The sequence below is a fragment of the Spermophilus citellus genome (genome assembly GCF_964194105.1).
Source record: "Spermophilus citellus genome assembly, chromosome: 11".
In the NCBI taxonomy this organism is placed as follows: Eukaryota; Metazoa; Chordata; class Mammalia; order Rodentia; family Sciuridae; genus Spermophilus; species Spermophilus citellus.
This window is the reverse complement of record NC_138192.1, coordinates 125,779,594-125,798,141: the sequence shown is the minus strand read 5'-3', so window position 1 is coordinate 125,798,141 and position 18,548 is coordinate 125,779,594. Positions and strand designations below refer to the sequence as shown.

General features: G+C 38.7%; 2 protein-coding genes and 1 pseudogene across 3 annotated transcripts in view; 2 read left to right on the top strand and 1 right to left on the bottom strand.

Moving 5' to 3' along the window:
• The window catches only part of LOC308631066, an 89,726-nt pseudogene that overhangs the window by 53,685 nt on the left and 17,493 nt on the right, over window positions 1-18,548 (top strand). The gene's annotated exons all lie outside the window — the stretch shown is intronic.
• LOC308631065 (uncharacterized protein) overlaps window positions 1-18,548 on the bottom strand; it is a gene marked incomplete at both ends in the record, with an annotated part of 102,327 nt that overhangs the window by 68,758 nt on the left and 15,021 nt on the right. The gene's annotated exons all lie outside the window — the stretch shown is intronic.
• On the top strand, window positions 3,662-10,889 carry LOC308630497 (thiamine transporter 2-like; the record flags this gene model as incomplete). Its single annotated transcript, XM_081260609.1, has 3 exons — window positions 3,662-3,808; window positions 5,848-6,659; window positions 10,802-10,889. The coding sequence occupies 3 exons, from the start codon at window positions 3,662-3,664 to the stop codon at window positions 10,887-10,889; spliced, it is 1,047 nt and encodes a 348-aa protein (XP_081116735.1).

Here is an 18,548-nt window from a genome sequence, read left to right as displayed (position 1 = left end):
CAGTGGGCCTACATGAGGAGGTCCTGTTGACCCAGGCCTCTGCACTCGAGGCTCTGGCCTTTAAGTTATTCTTCATTAATTTTGTTCTGTGCCTTTCAGTCCAGACTGGAAATGTTCTGCTACAGAACTCAAAAACCTTGTCAGCCTCCCTTGCAATCAAAGGGATCCAAGACACCAGACCAGAGGATCGTCCACAGATCTTTCCTGAACAACTGCTTCTCACTTCCTGGCTTCAGCTGAGACCTCTGAGTAGATCCATGAGTCACACACCTCATTTATTTAGCAAACAGTTGTCAAGCCACACTCTTGGCTATGTCTGTAGTGCACTGTCTAGAGAGGCTAAGAACTCTCCAAGTTGACAGGTGCCAACTCCTTTCTGTGTAGCAGTGCCTGCTTCAATTTCTTTCTTTCTTCTCACATTTTACTATAAACAGCAAGGATAATCAGGCTGCACCTTCCACATAGTACTTGGAAATCTCCCCAACCAGATACCCAAGTTCATTGTCAGTTACAAGCTCTACTTTCTTTCCAATGGCACAACCCAAGTCACTCCAGTTCTCTGCTACTTTATAACAATATCACTTTTCCTTTAGTGTCCAATAACATGTTCTTCCTCCCACCTGAGACTTCACCCGAAGCACCGTGATGTTCATAAGTCTAGCAACATTCTGTACATGGAGATGCAAGGATTCTCTAAAAGACAATGGAAGATCTCTCTGTATCTCTCCTAACCTCTTTCTGAGCCCTTCCCAGAACTACTTTTAATGATTGCATTTCTATCAACAGTCTCTTAAGGTTTTCTAGGCTCTTTCTCTCCAAGGCTTCAAAATACTTCCAGCCTCCACCCATTACACAGCCCCAAAAGCCACTTATGTAATTATTACAGCAGTATCCTGCTTTCCAAAATTGATATCAAATAATTCATCAGCCCCTGATGGTCCTGGTGCTAGTTCATGGCATCTAAATAGCAAGATCAGTGATTTGACCATTCAAAATGAACTAGGAGAAAATCTGCCCCATCAGCATTAAAAATGATGCGTTCACACTGCCAGTAAGAAAGGGCAGACCAGTGTTCCGATGGGAGCTGTGTCGAATGGGATGCTGATTTAAGAGATCTGGATAAAAATACTTTCAATGCTGAGTCATGATGAGCTGGAATATAGAGATCATTTTCTTGCAACTCTTTCAAAAGCACAGAGTAAATGTGCACTGAGTTACACTATGGAGAAGAATGTAAATGCATTGGATAAAATATCTGAATAGCGAAATATGCATGTGGACAGAATTTTCTGTATTTTGAGTAGAAATAAACTAAACTGCTCAGGTGTTGCCAACTGTGCATCTTGGACAAAAGGAAAGATAAGGATGATTTATGAGTTTTCTTACATAAGTTAGTAGTGGTAAAGTACCTTCAAACAATGTAATTCCTTAATCAAACAGCTCTTTTTGCTAACTTAGTTAAAAATAAATTTTTCATCAGTCTCTTTTCTTACAACCTTGAAACTGATTACGCTTTTTTTTTTTTTTTTTTTTTTTTTTTTTTTTTTTTTTTTTTTTTTTGGTGGTGGTGGTGGTGGTACTGGGATGGAACCCAGGTCTCTACACATGCCAGTCTACAACCCCAGCCCCTGATTACATAGTTTATACAGATGATCAACAATTCAAATTAGCTGGGTCTGCCATTACAAGTTTTTATGTTGTTAGCAATTCATTGGTCCTTGTAACTTTATGGTCAGCTGGCCTAGACCAGATTCTTAGAGGAAAAAGAGTACTTATTGTATCAGATACTGTCCTGAGTCCTCTCCTATTGATTCCCTATTTAGAGAAAATCAGTAATTGGTCTCATTTACTCCTCACAAATGTTAATGTGGGTAGTTTTTATTTTCTTTTAATCAATGGGCCTTGGAAACATTTAGGAATTTGAATAATGTCAGACAGCTAGGATCAAATAAAACAGAAATATAGTCATACCTACATATATATGGCGACCCACCTTACATAAATAGCTGGATTGCATATGAAACAATGCTAGCCTAACCCAATACCCTGGTCCAGAAGTCCACTGCTTTCAAAGGACCCCTCTTCCACAGGAAGGCTAGGAATTTGCATTTTAACATCATTAGAGGTAACCAGAGCATTTGTTGGGTAACATTTTAACTGGTTTTCAATGACCTTTGAAGCATCAGATTAAATATTAACTAACAAAAAAGCAGCTACCTGCTTAAAAGTTATGCCACTTACCTGGGATTAAAAATCCAGTATTTGAATTTTTTCACAGCTCACTCTTCATCATTAATTTTAGAAAGAGAAAAAAAAATGCCTTGGAATTAGAAGAAAGAACTCTAAGGAAGGACACTTTGAACTTTTCATGTCCAGTTTTTTTGCTCCATTCAATTTCAGATAGACCACATAATCAAAGAATATTGTACGCTTTATGTTTTCAAAGTTCTTCCTAGGTAGTCATTAGTTTTCTATAGACCACAAAGAAAGCCCTTCAATTGAGAGGGGCTGCATAGGCAGAACACTGACAGATAAAATAAAAATACACTGACTTCTGACAAAAAGTGAAGTCACCAGCAGGGGGCGAACTTGTTGCCCATCCTAAATTGAGTAGTGGAAATTCCCCATTTAGAGAGAATCAGCCCTCTCTCTGCATGGTCACTTGTTATGTAGTCTTTTCATTGTGGTCCTGATGAATTCCCTAATCTACTCAAACCCACCAATTCAACCATTTTTGAGTTGGACATTCTGCATTTACAAACAGACTGCCTCATGAGGTTGGAACCAGTAGTTATTCCTAGCATAAAAGCCTGAAGCTAGTCTCCCTGGCCTCAGAAATGGTGAGTGATATTCTGTCCATGCCCCTTGGGTACTTTTGCTGGGTCAGACACTGTGTTAAACCCTGGTGACAAAGCTGATCCCAGCTCTCAGGTAGCTGAATGTTCATTTTTTAGTTTAATTCTTAGAAAAAGTGATACCTATGCTGGTTTATAAATCTTTTATACCCCAATGATATTGGCAAAATTATATTGTGTGCATGTACAAATATATAAAAACAAATCCCACCATTATGTACAATTATAATGCACCAATAAGTAATGGAAAAAAGTCTTTACTCCCCAAGGGCTGCTTAATTCTCTGCATTTAAATGTTCATTAAAATTAGTCTCCACTTAGCAATACTGACATGTTAAGGAGCTCATGAAGAAGATGAGAGATAGATGTTTAATAAGTGTTTGTTTGTGGATATCTTTCCTGTCTAAAGCTACCAGTCTTACCTTCTCGCCTTCCATTGCCTCAGGAAAAATCCCCTGATTTTTGAAACTAAAAGACTAATGGAGGATTTGACTGAGTGACGTGAGCCATATTGTAGGTTTTTATCAGTGACACCATGGTTCCAGTTGAAATGAAACTGAATCTCTTCCTACAGTGTTTTTAGGCAATCATTGCTTTTCTCATTAAGACAAGAAACCAAAAGCAAAGGTTCAAGTTCGTTTCTTGACCTGTGTCATATTTTCTTGGTCACGGGGATGTTTTTTTCATTTTTGATAGTACGAGAGGAACATGGAGAATGAAATGCATGTTTTATGAAAAGAAATCAATTGAATTGATGACCAGTCTTCCAACTTGCTTTTAAAATTTTTGTGACAGTTTAACCAAGCATGACTTGTTGCCAAACTTCACCAAGCCATTCCTGGCTTTATCCTATAGTAATTCTCTGCCTATTTGGTTTTTTCTCAATGATGAAACCATCAGAGCCATTTATCATAGTTTATTTAACAGGACTTGACAAAAATATGAGCCTCAGCGTGCTAAGTTAATTAGTTACAACTATGTCCAACACTTTGGGTAAGAGCAAAATAGCAACACTTCTTATGATCTCAGATGTCAACTTTGTTAAGATGAGCATCAACATGTCTGTGTATCAGTTATGTAAAAATAAAAGTTCGAGTTACAACAAAATTGGAGTAGGTGAAAAAAAAAACTTACTTTATCTTCTGGCTATGCAAAAACAAACCTCCAGGACTTTTTTGCTTATTATCATTAACCTAACACCACGCCATCCCCGCTTAGGAATGTAGGACTTAGAGGATAATAGAAGATTTGGGGTGGAGGAGGGGCAAGGGGCAAGTTACCAAAAGTCATGTGAAAAGGCCTCTGAAAATTTCCCCCTCTTTATGAATAAATATTAGGCTGCTTTTAAATTTCACTCATGTCAAAGGATCTAGTCTTAAGAAGCCTCAAGTCCGGTGGTTCTTAAAGTGTGGCCCCCAGACCCTGCATCAGCATAACCTGGAAACTGGTTAAGATGCAAATTCTCAGACCCAGTCCTATTTTCTGTTTTTTAACAAATCTTCAGGGTGAATCTGACATATGCTAATTTGAGAAGCACTGGTTTAAGCTGTTGAGCAATGATAAGATCAAAGAAGAAACTGCGTTGGTTCATTTTCTTCAGGAAAATAATTTACTAACCTCCATTTTATAGCCTGGTTATTTAGCCAACGGTAATTGGTAAGATCACAACTTTCTCTTCTTTGGCTTCTCTTTCCTCACCTCCATCCACACCAAGGGAACTGCTCTGCTCTCAGTAAACATGAGTGCATGCCAATCTTGGCTGCCATTGGGCACAAACTGCTTTAGCTGGAAGATTCACTGGGCTGGACCTAGACTCCAGGGACTCAATAAAGCTGAGCTGGAATGAGACCTTTCCCAGGTTAGTAGCTATTTCTAAAATCAAGGAAGAAAGTTCTCCAAACTACAGAAGCACTTGGGTAAAGGTCGGCCTGGAACCTCAAGGTCCCAGATTAGGTCAAAGTACATTCTCTGGCTCAGAAAATCAGTGGGTTGAAAATTCAAAGAGAAGAGAGATTTGAGAGGGACTATCCTGCCTCCTTTATGTCATCTTCCATCCATTCTTCATTTCCTTTATGGAAACTGAAATACTCACATACTACTGCCCAGTTCAGATAATTTGCTAATGCTACCTGTGTTCCATGAGAATGTTGGCGGGAGCAAGGGAGCTAAGTAGTTTCTCCTGGTTCCTCCAGAGCAGCCTAAGAAGCCCAGCCAAGAATGGGGAAACACAGAGGAGTGACTCAAACATGCTTCTTTATCTGACTTTCAACCTCAAACCAGTCATTTGTACCATATTTAACTGATGGTCCCGATGGTATCTCAATGGAATGCTCATTCAAGCACCAATGTGGATCAAAGGTGATGGTGATCAAGTTCTTCCAGTACTGAGTCATCTTTTTTGACCTTTTGATTCTGACTTTGAAGAGGAGTAAGCTATTTTGTTAAGTACCCACAAGCCCAGAACCTCAGCAGTCCTGCATTGCCCTGGATAGTCAAAGTGTAAAAAGATTAACTTGTGCGTTCTGGACTCTTTCCCCAACCTCAGTAGATCAAATTACATTTTTAAAAAGTTAACAGCAGGTGACTCATCTAAGAACATGGAAAAACAAGCTCTTTTTCAACATTGGTAGAAAGAGTGAGAAAAAGGCACCGCAGAGACAGAGGCCAAGGATCTTCTCCTCTGCCTCCTCCTCCTTCTTTTCTTCCTCCTCCTCCCCCTCTGCCTTCCTGGAGGTATGAAGCCACTGGTTACAAATATCTGTCATTTTCCAACTTGTTTCCTTGAATTTGGGTTTTGTGTTGCTTTTCAACATACTGTCAGAACTTCTTGTAAAGTATGAAATGGGACCCACTTTGGCAGAGGCCAAGCAATGTGTCCAGGGATTGATGCACGTCATCTTAACCATGTCTGTGTCAGAGACCCACAGTTCAGTTCACTTCCTGGTAGTTCTGCCCTCGCGCTCTCCACGTTTAATTTTGCAGACCACAAAAGACAACTAACTTTCCACTTTGGACCTACTCTTACCTGGTGCTGCTGCTCCCCGTGTTTGTCCTCACTGATTACGTCCGCTACAAGCCGGTCATCGTCTTACAGGGGATAAGCTTCATCGTCACCTGGCTGCTACTCCTGTTTGGCCAAGGAGTGAAGATCATGCAGCTTGTTAAATTTGTCTATGGTCTGGTGTCGGCCACCAAGGTGGCCTACTATGCCTACATCTACAGTGTGGTCAGCCCAGAGCACTACCAGAAGGTGAGCGGCTACTGTCGGAGTGTCACGCTGGTGGCCTACACAGCGGCCTCGGTGCTGGCCCAGCTCCTGGTTTCCCTGGCAAACGTGTCCTACTTCCACCTCAATGTCATCTCCTTGGCCTCTGTCTCCGTGGCTTTCTTCTTCTCACTCTTTCTGCCAATGCCCAAGAAGAGCATGTTTTTCCATGCAAAACCCAGCAAACAAGCTTCTCAGAAGACACCAGGACAGAATGCCGTCCCAGAGGAAGCCCTTAGAGGTGACCAAGCAGCCCACCAAGAAGCAGGCACCCTTCCCAGGCATGGGGAGGAGAGCCAGCCCAGCAGCCCCAAGCCCAAACATGAGGCTTTGAGGAGCTGCGTGCAGTGGTTCCAGGATCTGCGGGAGTGCTACTCCTCAAAGCGTCTTTTCTACTGGTCCCTGTGGTGGGCTCTTTCCACAGTGGGTTTTAACCAGGTTTTGAACTATGTGCAGATCCTGTGGGATGACAAGGCCCCATCCCAAGATTTTTCAATCTATGATGGAGCAGTAGAAGCCCTTGAAACCTTGGGGAGTTGGTATGCAAGACTTTATCTTATCCATGTGAAGAAAATGTGCATATTATATGTAGCTGAGATACTCCATGGTTAAAAAAAAAAAAAAAAAAAAAAAAAAAAAAAAAACGGTTAGGCTGTTTGGAAATAACTATAATGAGTATATTTCAGTGATGTGGAGCCCTGAGAAGAGAAAGCTCATGAGACCTCCGATTACAAAACCTAAGGTTAGGAAGAGTATACAGCATGTGGTTAATGTGACATATTTGCTATTTATACCAAAGAGGGCTACTGAATCAATGGGAAAAAACGCTGTCTCAAGTTTTATCCATGTTCTATCACTTCCCAAGTGGGCAAGTCAATTAAAACTCCAGTTTAATCCACTCTGTTCTCTCAAAAGGCCAGAACCATACTGGCTAGCTTCCTTCATAAGATTATTTTTAAGACCAAAAGGGATGTTCATGTAAAGGTAATTGTATATTGTAAGGTCGGTCTTAAGTAAAAAACAGAGTTTTTGTTAATTTTTAATACAAAATGAATGATTAAGCCTTCGAACTGTAATCTTGGATAACACCGTGGTAATGATTTCAACACTGAATACTAGATTGTTTGGAAAAAAATGAGACTTCGGTTACAAAATTCAAAAGAGGCAGCTAATGTCATGAAAGACTGTTGAAGCTCTACCTTTCCCTAAAGACATCAGCGATAAGGTAGCATCCTACTGACCAAATGTGGCCTGTCCTTGGACAACTGGAGATTTCAGATTGAACCATCAAGACCCTTTCCTTTCTCTAGTCTTTCACTAACTCTAGTCTTTAGCTGTCATTTGCAAGCTGTTGACGTGAGGTGGGCAAACTGAGCCATGGCACACACTACAGTGTACAGTGTACAGTGACAAGAATTGTGAAAAATAATAATAAACAGAAAAAGATATGTGGCTTACAAGTCCAAAGTGATAGGGGACAGAGAGATGTGAACAGAAGGTTAAGGGAATATTTCTGTAACTGGGCTCACTGTGCTGACCCCTACATGCTTTCTTTTCTAAGAAGCAATTTAAGCAGTCTTGCCTGGCTTAAGTGGACACAATATGTCACATTCCTCAGCAAACTACCTGTTATCTATAAGAGAAATGCAGGCACCAAATAATGTCGATAAAAGAAACCCAAGTTGCCCTGAAGGGCTTTGTGACCCTTTTCATAGACCAGACCAGATCCCAAGACTCGGGGAGATAAGGATAATTCCTCCTAACCATAAAATCTATTAAGAATTTGTAGTAAAGAATCCAATTAGAACCAGTCAGCACGGACCAAAATAACCTAGGGTTGCCATGGCAGTGGGACTTGGAAGTGTGATGTCATCTTGCTGCCAGTCAAATCTCAAGAGGTGGACCTAGGTGGGACTCTCTGGAAATTTCTCTGGGATCCTTAATAAAACTGGAGTGCAGGAGAGGCACACTGTCCCTCTCCTTTCTGAGAGGACCCACTCTTTCCCTTGAGAGTGTCCCCTTTCTTTTTTCCTGTCCTTTCAATAGGCTCAGTTCTATTACTCTGAGCAACATGTCTGAAATCTTTCTGATTTGAAAAATCAGGGTTGGCAGTGGGGAGGGGGATCTTGAACTGCCTCAGTTTCCTGGAAGGGCCCAGGTCTGTAACAAAAGCATAAATTGGCCCTGTACCGATTATAGATCTTGAACAATTCAGTGGGGTTGCTGACCAAGGTCTTATTTCCTTACTTTTTTCCTTCCCTCCTTTTTTCTGTTTTGGAGGATCTAATCCAGAACCTTGCACATGCTAGGCAAGTGCTTTACTACTGAGCAGTACTCCCAATCTGACCAACATTTAAATCAAAGAGTCAGGTAAGACTGTGTAAGATGGGGTGGGTGGGTGAGGGGGGTAATGTAAGGATCATATCAGCTCACAAGGATACATTCTATTTAGTGAAAATTCTGTTCACATCCAAATACATGTGATAGTCAGTATATAAATTTTCTCCTCCAGGATATAGCCAAAGAGATTTGGCTAACATATTTCAAAGATTTCAAATCAATGACTTTAATAATTATGTTGCTTCTTTCCTTAACAGTATATATGTTGCCTTCTGATTTATCTGCAAGAATAACAGTGAATTCTGAAACTTTCCCTCCCATCTCCATAGCCAGGCTATTTGGCTGTCCTGCATGGTTTTCTGTCTGGCCTTATGCATATTATTTCACTATTGTTGGTAAGAACCAGGGACAAGCCTCCTCCTAAGCAGTAGTAATTATTGATTGTGGTGATAGTGACAACAGAAGACCAGGAGCACACCAGGTGGGGCGGGGCAAGGCAAGGTGTGCGGTGGCAGGTGAGGCAGCCCCGCGTGGTGGGTAGGAGCCGGTGCCAAGAATTCACTTCACTGCTTTCCCTGGAGTTGGTTGGTGTCTGCTTCATCCTTATTCAATTAGAGACGGATTTCCGATGTTGCATTTTACCCAGTAGGAAAAAGGCAGGAAGATTGGGTGGCCTGGGAGGGCCCTGAGAATCTCGCTGGTGCTTGGGGGTTTTCAGATCCAGTATCCAACTTTGAACCCTCTCCTGAACTTTCTGCTTGGTCAAAATGTCCCTCCAGCTAAGAAGCCGTGGTACTTGGGGTTTTTTAGATACTTGTCCCTTCCCAGCTTATGTTTTGTCATGATGGAAACACTTTTCCAAAGAAAGGAGGTGCAGGGAGGGACAGGCAAAGTATCCCAGGCACCAGTGCTCCAGGGGGTGCTAATGCAAGTCCTACTGGCCTAAGATAAGAAGGGCAGAGCCCAGAGATGTCTTTGAAGTTACCCCAACAATACACATGTATTTTCCTGACATAACAAAGCTCTCACATCAAATGAGACTTTGAAGATATTTATTCTGAACTTGGGTTGTTCCACACCCACCTAGGTATTGGAAATTTCAGGATCCGTTGTTAATAGTCTCCTTTTCCTTTCTGAAAGTTCCCATTTGACTTCTAGAAACCTTCTTTAAGATTTGATCTTATTAAGCTCATTTCCACTGTAAATACTTGCTCCTGGGGAGAAGTGGGGGTAGATTCGCCCCCAGTCCTGTGATACACTCTTACTTGAGACATGTATAGAAAAGGTAAAATTCCAGCAAAGTCAGTGCCTAAAACTCTTTTAAATTAAATGATTTTTAGTATCCTTGTAGTAGCAAGGACCCAGTGTCAAAATTTTAGGCAAAACCACATATTCGGGTTGCTAAAAGGCAACCGGGTCTTTAAGAAAGAAGGCTGGCAATGGTATGAAATCTGACAGCTGTCTGCTCAGCTCTGCACACTGTAGGAACACACCATAAGACATCTATTTAATGCACATTTAAAGACGAGTTTCTCGTGGGATGGGTCCACAGCCACATGTGCTCCCCAACACATGATCAGTTAGATCAGAGCTTGGGTCAGTGTTTCCATCCTGAGCATATTGATGTTTGGAGTTGAATAATCCTTTGCTGGAGTGGAGGAGCTGTCCCACACATTATAAGATGTGTGGCCACATCATCAGCCTCTGAATCCTAGATGCAGGATGCTCCTCATCATGACAACCAAATACATCTTCACATATAGCTGTCTAGGCCCCAGAAAGAAAATTACCCTTAGTTAAGAAGGGCTGACTAGAGATAGAGTTAGGTTAGGGTTAGAGTCAGCAGCCCCTCATAACTCTTATCCTGCTATATTAAAACTAGACATTGATTAGTTTAATGTATCCCTCTAGGCTGCATAGTTTTTAAGAGCAGGGACACCAAATTTACCACCATATTGTGCCATAAAGAAGCTAAAAAAAATATTTGAAGAGTAAGTGAATGAATGAATGAGCAAGTAAAGAAAGGAATGTTCACACAAATAGTTGGGAGAGTATTTAGAGAGAATTCTTGAAAAGCAGTTTGGTATCTGTCAGGTATCTTTAGGCAACTCTTTAAATGATGTTTCAGAAAGAGAAAACTGAGACGAAGGCAAAGGGAGAGATCTTGGGTAAAGGGCAGGTGGAAAGGTTATGTGAGTCCAGAGAGGGCACCTCAGATTAGACAGCTCCAGGCTGGAGATCTTGGACGCCTCCCTCCAATGGCCACGTGGTCACAGTTCCCCATCTCTCACCTTCTGCTTTTTCTTGTCAAACTTGAATCAGGCTCCTCTTTTTGCTACAGGCTCCTAAATCCCACTGGCCTCAACCCTGAGCAAGCAAAAAACTTGAGGAATGTGTCCCCTTATCAGCATCCCCCGGGAGTGGGCTGACCAAAGCAGGACACTTTCCTGTCTAGGCTCACGGAGCATTTCCCCCTGAATGTCCAACTCCCCCTGCAGGGATTCTGCTGATCTCTGCCTGCCCCTCCTTTCCCCTATAAAAGAACACCCTTTTTCTGTTTGTTTTGGGGACACTGGCAGATTTATGCGACCAGAACATTGTCCCTATTGCAGTCATCTCTCTTCTAAATAAAAGCTTCTTCCTAAGTCCAGATTCATTTTTACTTGACACCAGGTTTTTGCACCTAAATTTTATCACCTTCAAAGGGAAGAGGAAAGAAAACAATGGGCTCCCCAGGTCCTTTCCAGGTTACAGATTTATGGGCAGGCAAACTCCGTTGATCTATTTAAAACTCTAAGAGAACGAGACTGAGTGACTTTTTCATTCAAAATATGCAGTATTTCTATAATATGGATTTCAACAATCCTGTAGGCTGTCTTACTATGAAGAAACTAACAAGATACAGTATAAGTCGATTCCTTTCTTTTCAGGGACTACGGCAGCCTTCACAGAGGTCTATTGAAATTAACTGAAATCTGGGAAAGCTGGTCTCTGGGACCTTGTCTGCAGCAGATGCGGTCTCACTGTTCCTCTTGCATTCACACCAAATATCTGGGTGTGTTATGCTTAGTCTTTGGCATTCAAGACAAATTACGTGCTTCTTATAACCACCGCAGTGTTTATTATGTCTTTCTTTTAACAATCTAAATCTGAAGCAACAAAATGTGTTTATGCATTCCTTCTGAATGGCCTTTTGCAATGTGACAGCAAATGCTTCCTACAAGAGACAATGGGACTATCTTTTCATTTTAATCAAATTTCACTTAGGACTTGATTAAGACTACTAATCAGGGGAACAAAGTAAAGTGCTCACAACTAATAAGCAATGACATACTTTCTGCTTTTGATTTTGTCTTATTTGGCAACATAATATAATAGGATGTGATTCGGTGGAGTTTTGACTTAATTTAGTTTCCACTCCCAATTTTCCTTGCCTACTTGAATCATCAGAGAGCATTTAAGCTACTTCTTTTTGAAACAACATACCAAATATTCTCAGGACTGTTCTAGAAGTGTAGCTACTCTACAAAACTATATACAAACTTAACAAATATCACATCGAAGTTTAAGATATTAAAAATTTAATGCAGATTAATTAAAAAGGTAAGAAAACAAGTTAAGGAGGCAAGGCATGCTGCTGGATGGACATGTGAAGCACAGGACATCGCCCCTCACTTCCTGGTTATTTTTCTGAAAGCATTTCCCTTGACATAACAGTAAAGCAATGAAAGTAAAAAACTACTAACCTAGAATTTTATACTTGGCAAAATATTCTCCAAAAAATAAAGCAAAATAAGGGCATTCTGGGACAAACAAAAATTTGGCAAAATTGTTGTGGCTCACACTAGAAGAAATACTGAAGGGAGTTCTTTAGGCACAAGAACTTGGAATGGGATGGCAGCAATGCAGGAAAAATAACAGGAAGGGTGGATGCTGAGTAAATTGAAGGACATTTTGATTTTTAAAACAACAATAATAGTGTTTCTTCCTTTGAAAATATAGGTAAGAGCCAGGCGTGGTGGTGCATTCCTGTAATCCCACCAACTCAGGAGGCTGAGGCAGGAGGATCAGAGTTCAAAGCCAGCCTCAGCAAAAGCAAGGTGCTAAGCAACTCAGTGAGACCCTGTCTCTAAATAAAATGCAAAATAGAGCTGGGGATGTGGCTCAGTGGCTGAGTGCCCCTAAGTTCAATCCCCAGAACACCCTCAAAATAAAAAAGTAAATAATAAAAATATAAGTAGAATTAAAATCTAGAACCACAAAAAAGGAAGCAGAAGTAGTGGGTTAAAGTACTGCAACATCCCTGTATCGTCAAAGAATTGTTTAAAAAAAGTAGACTCTACTACTTCAAAAATACACAACTTAATCTCTATGGTAACCACTAAAAGAATAAAATAATTTTAAACTTAATTAATACAACAAAAGGCAAGGACAAACAGAAAGCCCCAAAAGAGATGGCAAATTTAAAAGCAAATAGATCAATCATATCATTAAAATGTGCCTGAACCATTTTCTTTAAGCACATGAAAAAAAAAAGTCAACTAAATGAACTAAAAATAATCAAAAACCGAACTATTTTGCTCTTTTATTAATTAATTCATTGGTTTGTCTCTCTTTGTTTTTGTAGCACTGGGGATCAAACACAGAGCCTTGCACACACCAAGCTAAGCAAGCCTCTACCACTGAGCTACCTCCTCAGCCCTATGTGGCTTCAAACACTTCTTGAAAATAGGGGCTCCAAAAGGTTGAAAGCTGAAGGATTGGGAAAGCTATACCATGCAAACACTAACTAAAGGGAAGCTAGTTTAGTGATCCTAATATCAGACAAGCAAACAATAATACAAGAGTGATTTGTCTTTTTACTATGGTAAATTTAATAATGAATGTATAAGTAAAAGGGTTAATCAATCTGTACATAATATCTTAAACAAAATTAAGCAAAACCTGACAAAACCCAAATGAGAAATAAAAAAAAGTCCACACTCATAGTTGGAAATATGAGCACATCTCTTTCAAGAACAGAGACAAAAAATGTCAATAAGACTTATCTTCATGTCCAATACATTCCCCACAAAGATGTGGATACTGCATTCAGTGGCTGCAGAGTAAACATTCCTTTCAAGAGGACAAGGAATCCTGACCAGAACCAAGCTCCTACACTGGGTTAGAAAGTAGCTCTCAACAAATTTCAAACAGAATATGTATTCTGATAATCACAATGAAGCTGAAATCATTAACAAATTTGTGATTTTAAAATAGCCAAATGTTTTGAAATTTAAAAAAAAAACACAGTCAACAATGAAATTATCGTCAAGATTAGAGAACAATTTGAAATGATTGATAGCGAAAATATGAAAATCGGAATTTATATCACATAGCTGAACAGTGAGAAGGAAGAAGCATAGAGCCTAGGATGAATTTCTTTTAAAAAAGAAAGAATAAAATCAAGTTACTTAAACATATATCACCAAATGTTAAAAGAGAATAGCAAATTAAATTTAAAGCAAAAAGAAGAAGATGATAGAGAAAAGCAAAAAAAAAAATAATCAATAGAATAGAAAAGAGTATAATATAAATCAGAAAAATCAAATTAGTCATTTGAAAAGACCAATAACTGTGGGAAAGTCTGTTTGTGGAAAAAGGAGGGAAAACACAAGCTATTATATCAAGAATGAAAAAAAAAGATACAATTACATATCTTTCAAATACTGAAGAGACAATAATAGATTTTATTACTAACTTTATGCCAATAAACTTGAAATTTTGGATGAAATGCACAAACCTCTGTTAAAAATCACAATTTTCTAAAATGTGCACAAGAAGGAATAAAAAGTCTCAAGAATCCTATTAAAGAAACTTAATCCTTAGATAAAAATCTTCACTGAAAGAAAGCTCCAGTCCACCTTGGCTTCACAAATAAATTATGTGAAATAGTCAAGTAAGAAATCATGCTAGTCTATATAAATATTTACAAGGAATGCTTCCCAGTTTGTTTTATTGGATAAACATAACTTTCTTGCCAAAAGCTGCTGCAAACATTACAAGAAAAGGAAATTACAGGTTATTCTCTCATGAACATATGTGCAAAAACAGTAGCTGAACAAAATAGTAGCTAGTCATATGCAACTTTAGAGTTGTACCTGTTACAACAGGGTTTGCATCTGCTGATCAAAAATTTTGACAAAAAAAAAAAAAAACAACGCATCTGTACTGAACATATGTGGATTCTTTGTTCTTGTCACTATTCTCTTAACAATACAATATAACAAGTATTTACATCATTTACATTGTATTAGGTACTATGAGCCATTTAGACACAACTTAAAGTATCAGGAAGATATGTGTAACTTGTATGCAGATACATGCCACTTTATATAAAAGATTCAAGCAGGGCTCAGTCAGTAGAGTGCTTGCCTAACATGTATGAGGCACTGGGTTCGATCCTCAGCACTCCATAAAAATAAAATGAAGGTATTGTGTCTATTTACTATAAAAAATATTAAAAAAAAAGATTCAAGCATGTACAGGCTTGGATATCTTTAGAGGTCCTGGAACCAATTTCCCATAGATACTGAAGGACAACTGTGTATTTAAAAACAATGATATAGCATGGCAAGTTTGGTTTATTGCAGAAATACCACATTAACTGAATATCTGTAAGACAACTTATATGACTCATGAGATTAACAGAATATGGAAAAACTAAGTGGATATATCATGATCGGGTTAGATGCAGAGAAAGCCCTCAGTAAAACTTAAGTCATTCAAGAATTAAACATAAATAAATAAATAAATATCTCTTCAAAAATTAGAGATACCAGTCACAGTGGCATGCGTCTGTAATCCCAGTGATTTGGGAGGCTGAGACAGGAGGATGGCCAGTGTGTGGCCAGTGTGTGGCTACTTAGTCACCATCAGTAAATAAAATTTTTAAAATGGGGTGGGGATGTGGCTCGATGGCAAAGAACTCCTGTGTTAATTCCCAGTACCATCCCCCCGCTCCAAATTAAGAATAAAAAGAGGGAACTTTCTCTACCTGATCAAAAAACTATAGCACACTCAGGATGACATAGTAAAGGTATTTCCCTGAATCCATCACCAGAAAGGCAAAGCTACCTGCCAGCAACAGTGCTCATGTTCAAGACGTAGTGGGGACTCCAACCATGGAAATCAATGTACCCAACTCCCCATCCAAACATGTAAAAGAATAGCAAAGGAAAAATTAAATCAGGAGGATATATGCAGTATAAGTACAAAATTGTCATTATTTCACATGACAAGTAATAGATGGAGACTGTTCAAAGGTATCTAAAAAAATGCTTTGTATTTATTGTAAGTAAAAGTTTTTTTATACATGATCAATACATAAACTAAATTATAATTCTATGTGTTAACAGAAAATAATTTTTAAAAAAAAATTTAAAGGATAACACAATTTATAATTAGCAACAATATTATTAAAAATATGTAAAACATCTACACAAAAAAGTACAAAACGTTGAGGAGAAGCCATTGATAACTTTTCCATGATGTATTTCAGAAGAATGGCAGGAAGAAAATCAGAATGAAGTGGTATTGGGAGAGAAGTTTGGGGGAAATTCAAGGGAATGTTCTGAACTATTCTGTGCCATCAACCATTATGCCTATTCTTGCACCAATACCACAGTATTTTGTTGTTGTTTTTTTAACTAGTTTTACACTACATCTTAAAAATGAGGTAATGGAAATCATCCAACTTTGTTCTCTTTAAGATTTTCTACTTATTTAGGGTCTTTACATATGTGTATATACTTTAGAATCAGCTTGTCTATTTCTTTAATAAAGAAAAAGGGAGGCTGCTAGGATTTTCATTAGATGGTTTTGCATCTATAGATCAATTTGGAAAAAAATTAAAACTCAATAATGTTGAAAGTTGTTATCAATAAAGGTGCTGTGTCTTTCTTTATTCTTAAATTTCTCTTTGCCATATTTTGTAATTTTAGATCATGCATACACTCAACAGGGGTGATACCCCCACCCTCCACAAGCAGAGAAAAATGCTTTTATCATTATCATTTTTGTTGTTTTCTAGGTATAAAGAAAAGCCTTATAAATTGTAATGCAAGACCACAAAACATGAACAGATATAACTCACATTTTATGGTGAGAAAGAGGCTTTCTCTTATAACAATGCCAGACATTAGATTTAGGACTGCCCATAAATCCAGAATGATTTCATCTCAAAATCCTTGATTACATTTACAAAGATCCTTTTTCTAAACAAGGTCACATTAACAACAGGTACAGAGAGTTGGGACTTGGGACTTCGGTACATCTTTTAAAGAGCTATTCAACCCACCACATCCCCAGCCCTTTTTATTATTTATTTTGAGACAGGGTCATGCTAAGTTGCTTAGGGCCTCACTAAGTTGCTGACTTTGAACTTGTGATCCTCCTGCCTTAGCCTCCAGAGCCCCTGGGATTGCAAATGTGTGTGACTGCACACACACATGGCTTCTTCAACTTTTTAAAGAGTTGTCATTTTATGTCTCCTGGCTTGCATTGAGGAATTAACTGTCATTATCATTTTTGTTTTCCTAAATATGATGATTTTCTTCTTCTGATTACTTTAAGATACTTTGGTTTTGTTTGAGTATGCCTACTTTTTCTTTATGTGAAGCTTCACTGATATTTCCTTATTGTCACCATGTTTTTTTTTTTTCTATCCTTTGACATTCTAACAGAAGTAGAGCTCTATCTTCCCTGCAAGATGGGGTGCAAACTATTTGAGGGCAGGGTCATTGTCCAGCCTGTTCACTAGCATGCCTCTAGTAAATTTGCCTTTGTTTTTGTTTCATGTTAAGCACTTATTAATATTCTTGAAAGAAAAAAATGAATTACTACAACATGAAAAAAAAAACCTTTGGGCATTTAAATTTAATTTAATCATTCCATTATTATAAAAGCACAAACTAATATTTTAAATACTTTAGAAAATATTCTTATTACTTTTCTCTAAATTACAGAGAAATTGGGAAATGCCAATCCCATAATTCTATAATACACAGCACATCCTTGATCAAATAACATTTCAAGGGGTTCTGTTTTAAATTATAGACCATCCCAGAGCTTCATTTGTATCTCATGCTAAATGCCCCATAGAACAATATAAATATGACAATTCTTTCCCCAAGACCTGTCCTCTGGATGGTAGCTCTCTGTCTTCACAGAGATCATGTGGATGCCACTGTGAAATGACCCAACAGAGCTTCCAAATAAGATTTGATACAGTATAACTTCGTGTCATTTTGGGTTCCTTAGAAACAGCTTCTGAATTTGGACTGAAACTCTTAGGATTCAGTGCCTCTCCCACCCTGCCGTCAGAACAGTGTCTTTATTCTGAATTCACCACATGTACTGTCTTATTCAAAACAAAGTAATCACTGTCAAGCTGTTTAAGAATCTGCACAGATTACGTAAAGATTTCAACAGGGAATGATTTGCATGCTAAAAGGAAATCTGCCATTTGATTTAATCTGGGTTTTGAAAGCAAAAATCCAGTAAAACATTTGTTCAAGGGAAAAATTGTTAGCTAAAGAAATATCTGAAATTAAAAATCCTATTTGGGGGCTGGGGATGTGGCTCAAGCGGTAGCGCGCTCACCTGGCATGCGTGCGGCCCGGGTTCGATCCTCAGCACCACATACCAACAAAGATGTTGTATCCGCCGAGAACTAGAAAATAAATATTAAAAAAAATTCTCTCTCTCTCTCTCTCTCTCTCTCTCTCTCTCTCTCTCTCTCTCTCTCTCTCTCTCTCTCTCCTCTCTCACTCTCTCTTTAAAAAAAAAAAATCCTATTTGGACCACCTGTCACAGTCAATGCATGACACCTGGGGTTATTTTGGAGGTTTTGCTATGTTTAGTTGATAATTATTTGCATAGAAATAATGCATAGTCATCAAATAACAAAATCTTAGAATACTTGTATTTATTTTTTTATCTGAGGATTTTTGGATAGGACAACTAGTAAAAACTTTTCATTTGACTTCATATTTGTAAATAGATTCATGTTATAAATGTTTTGGTTCAATTACATGGAAGAACTCTAA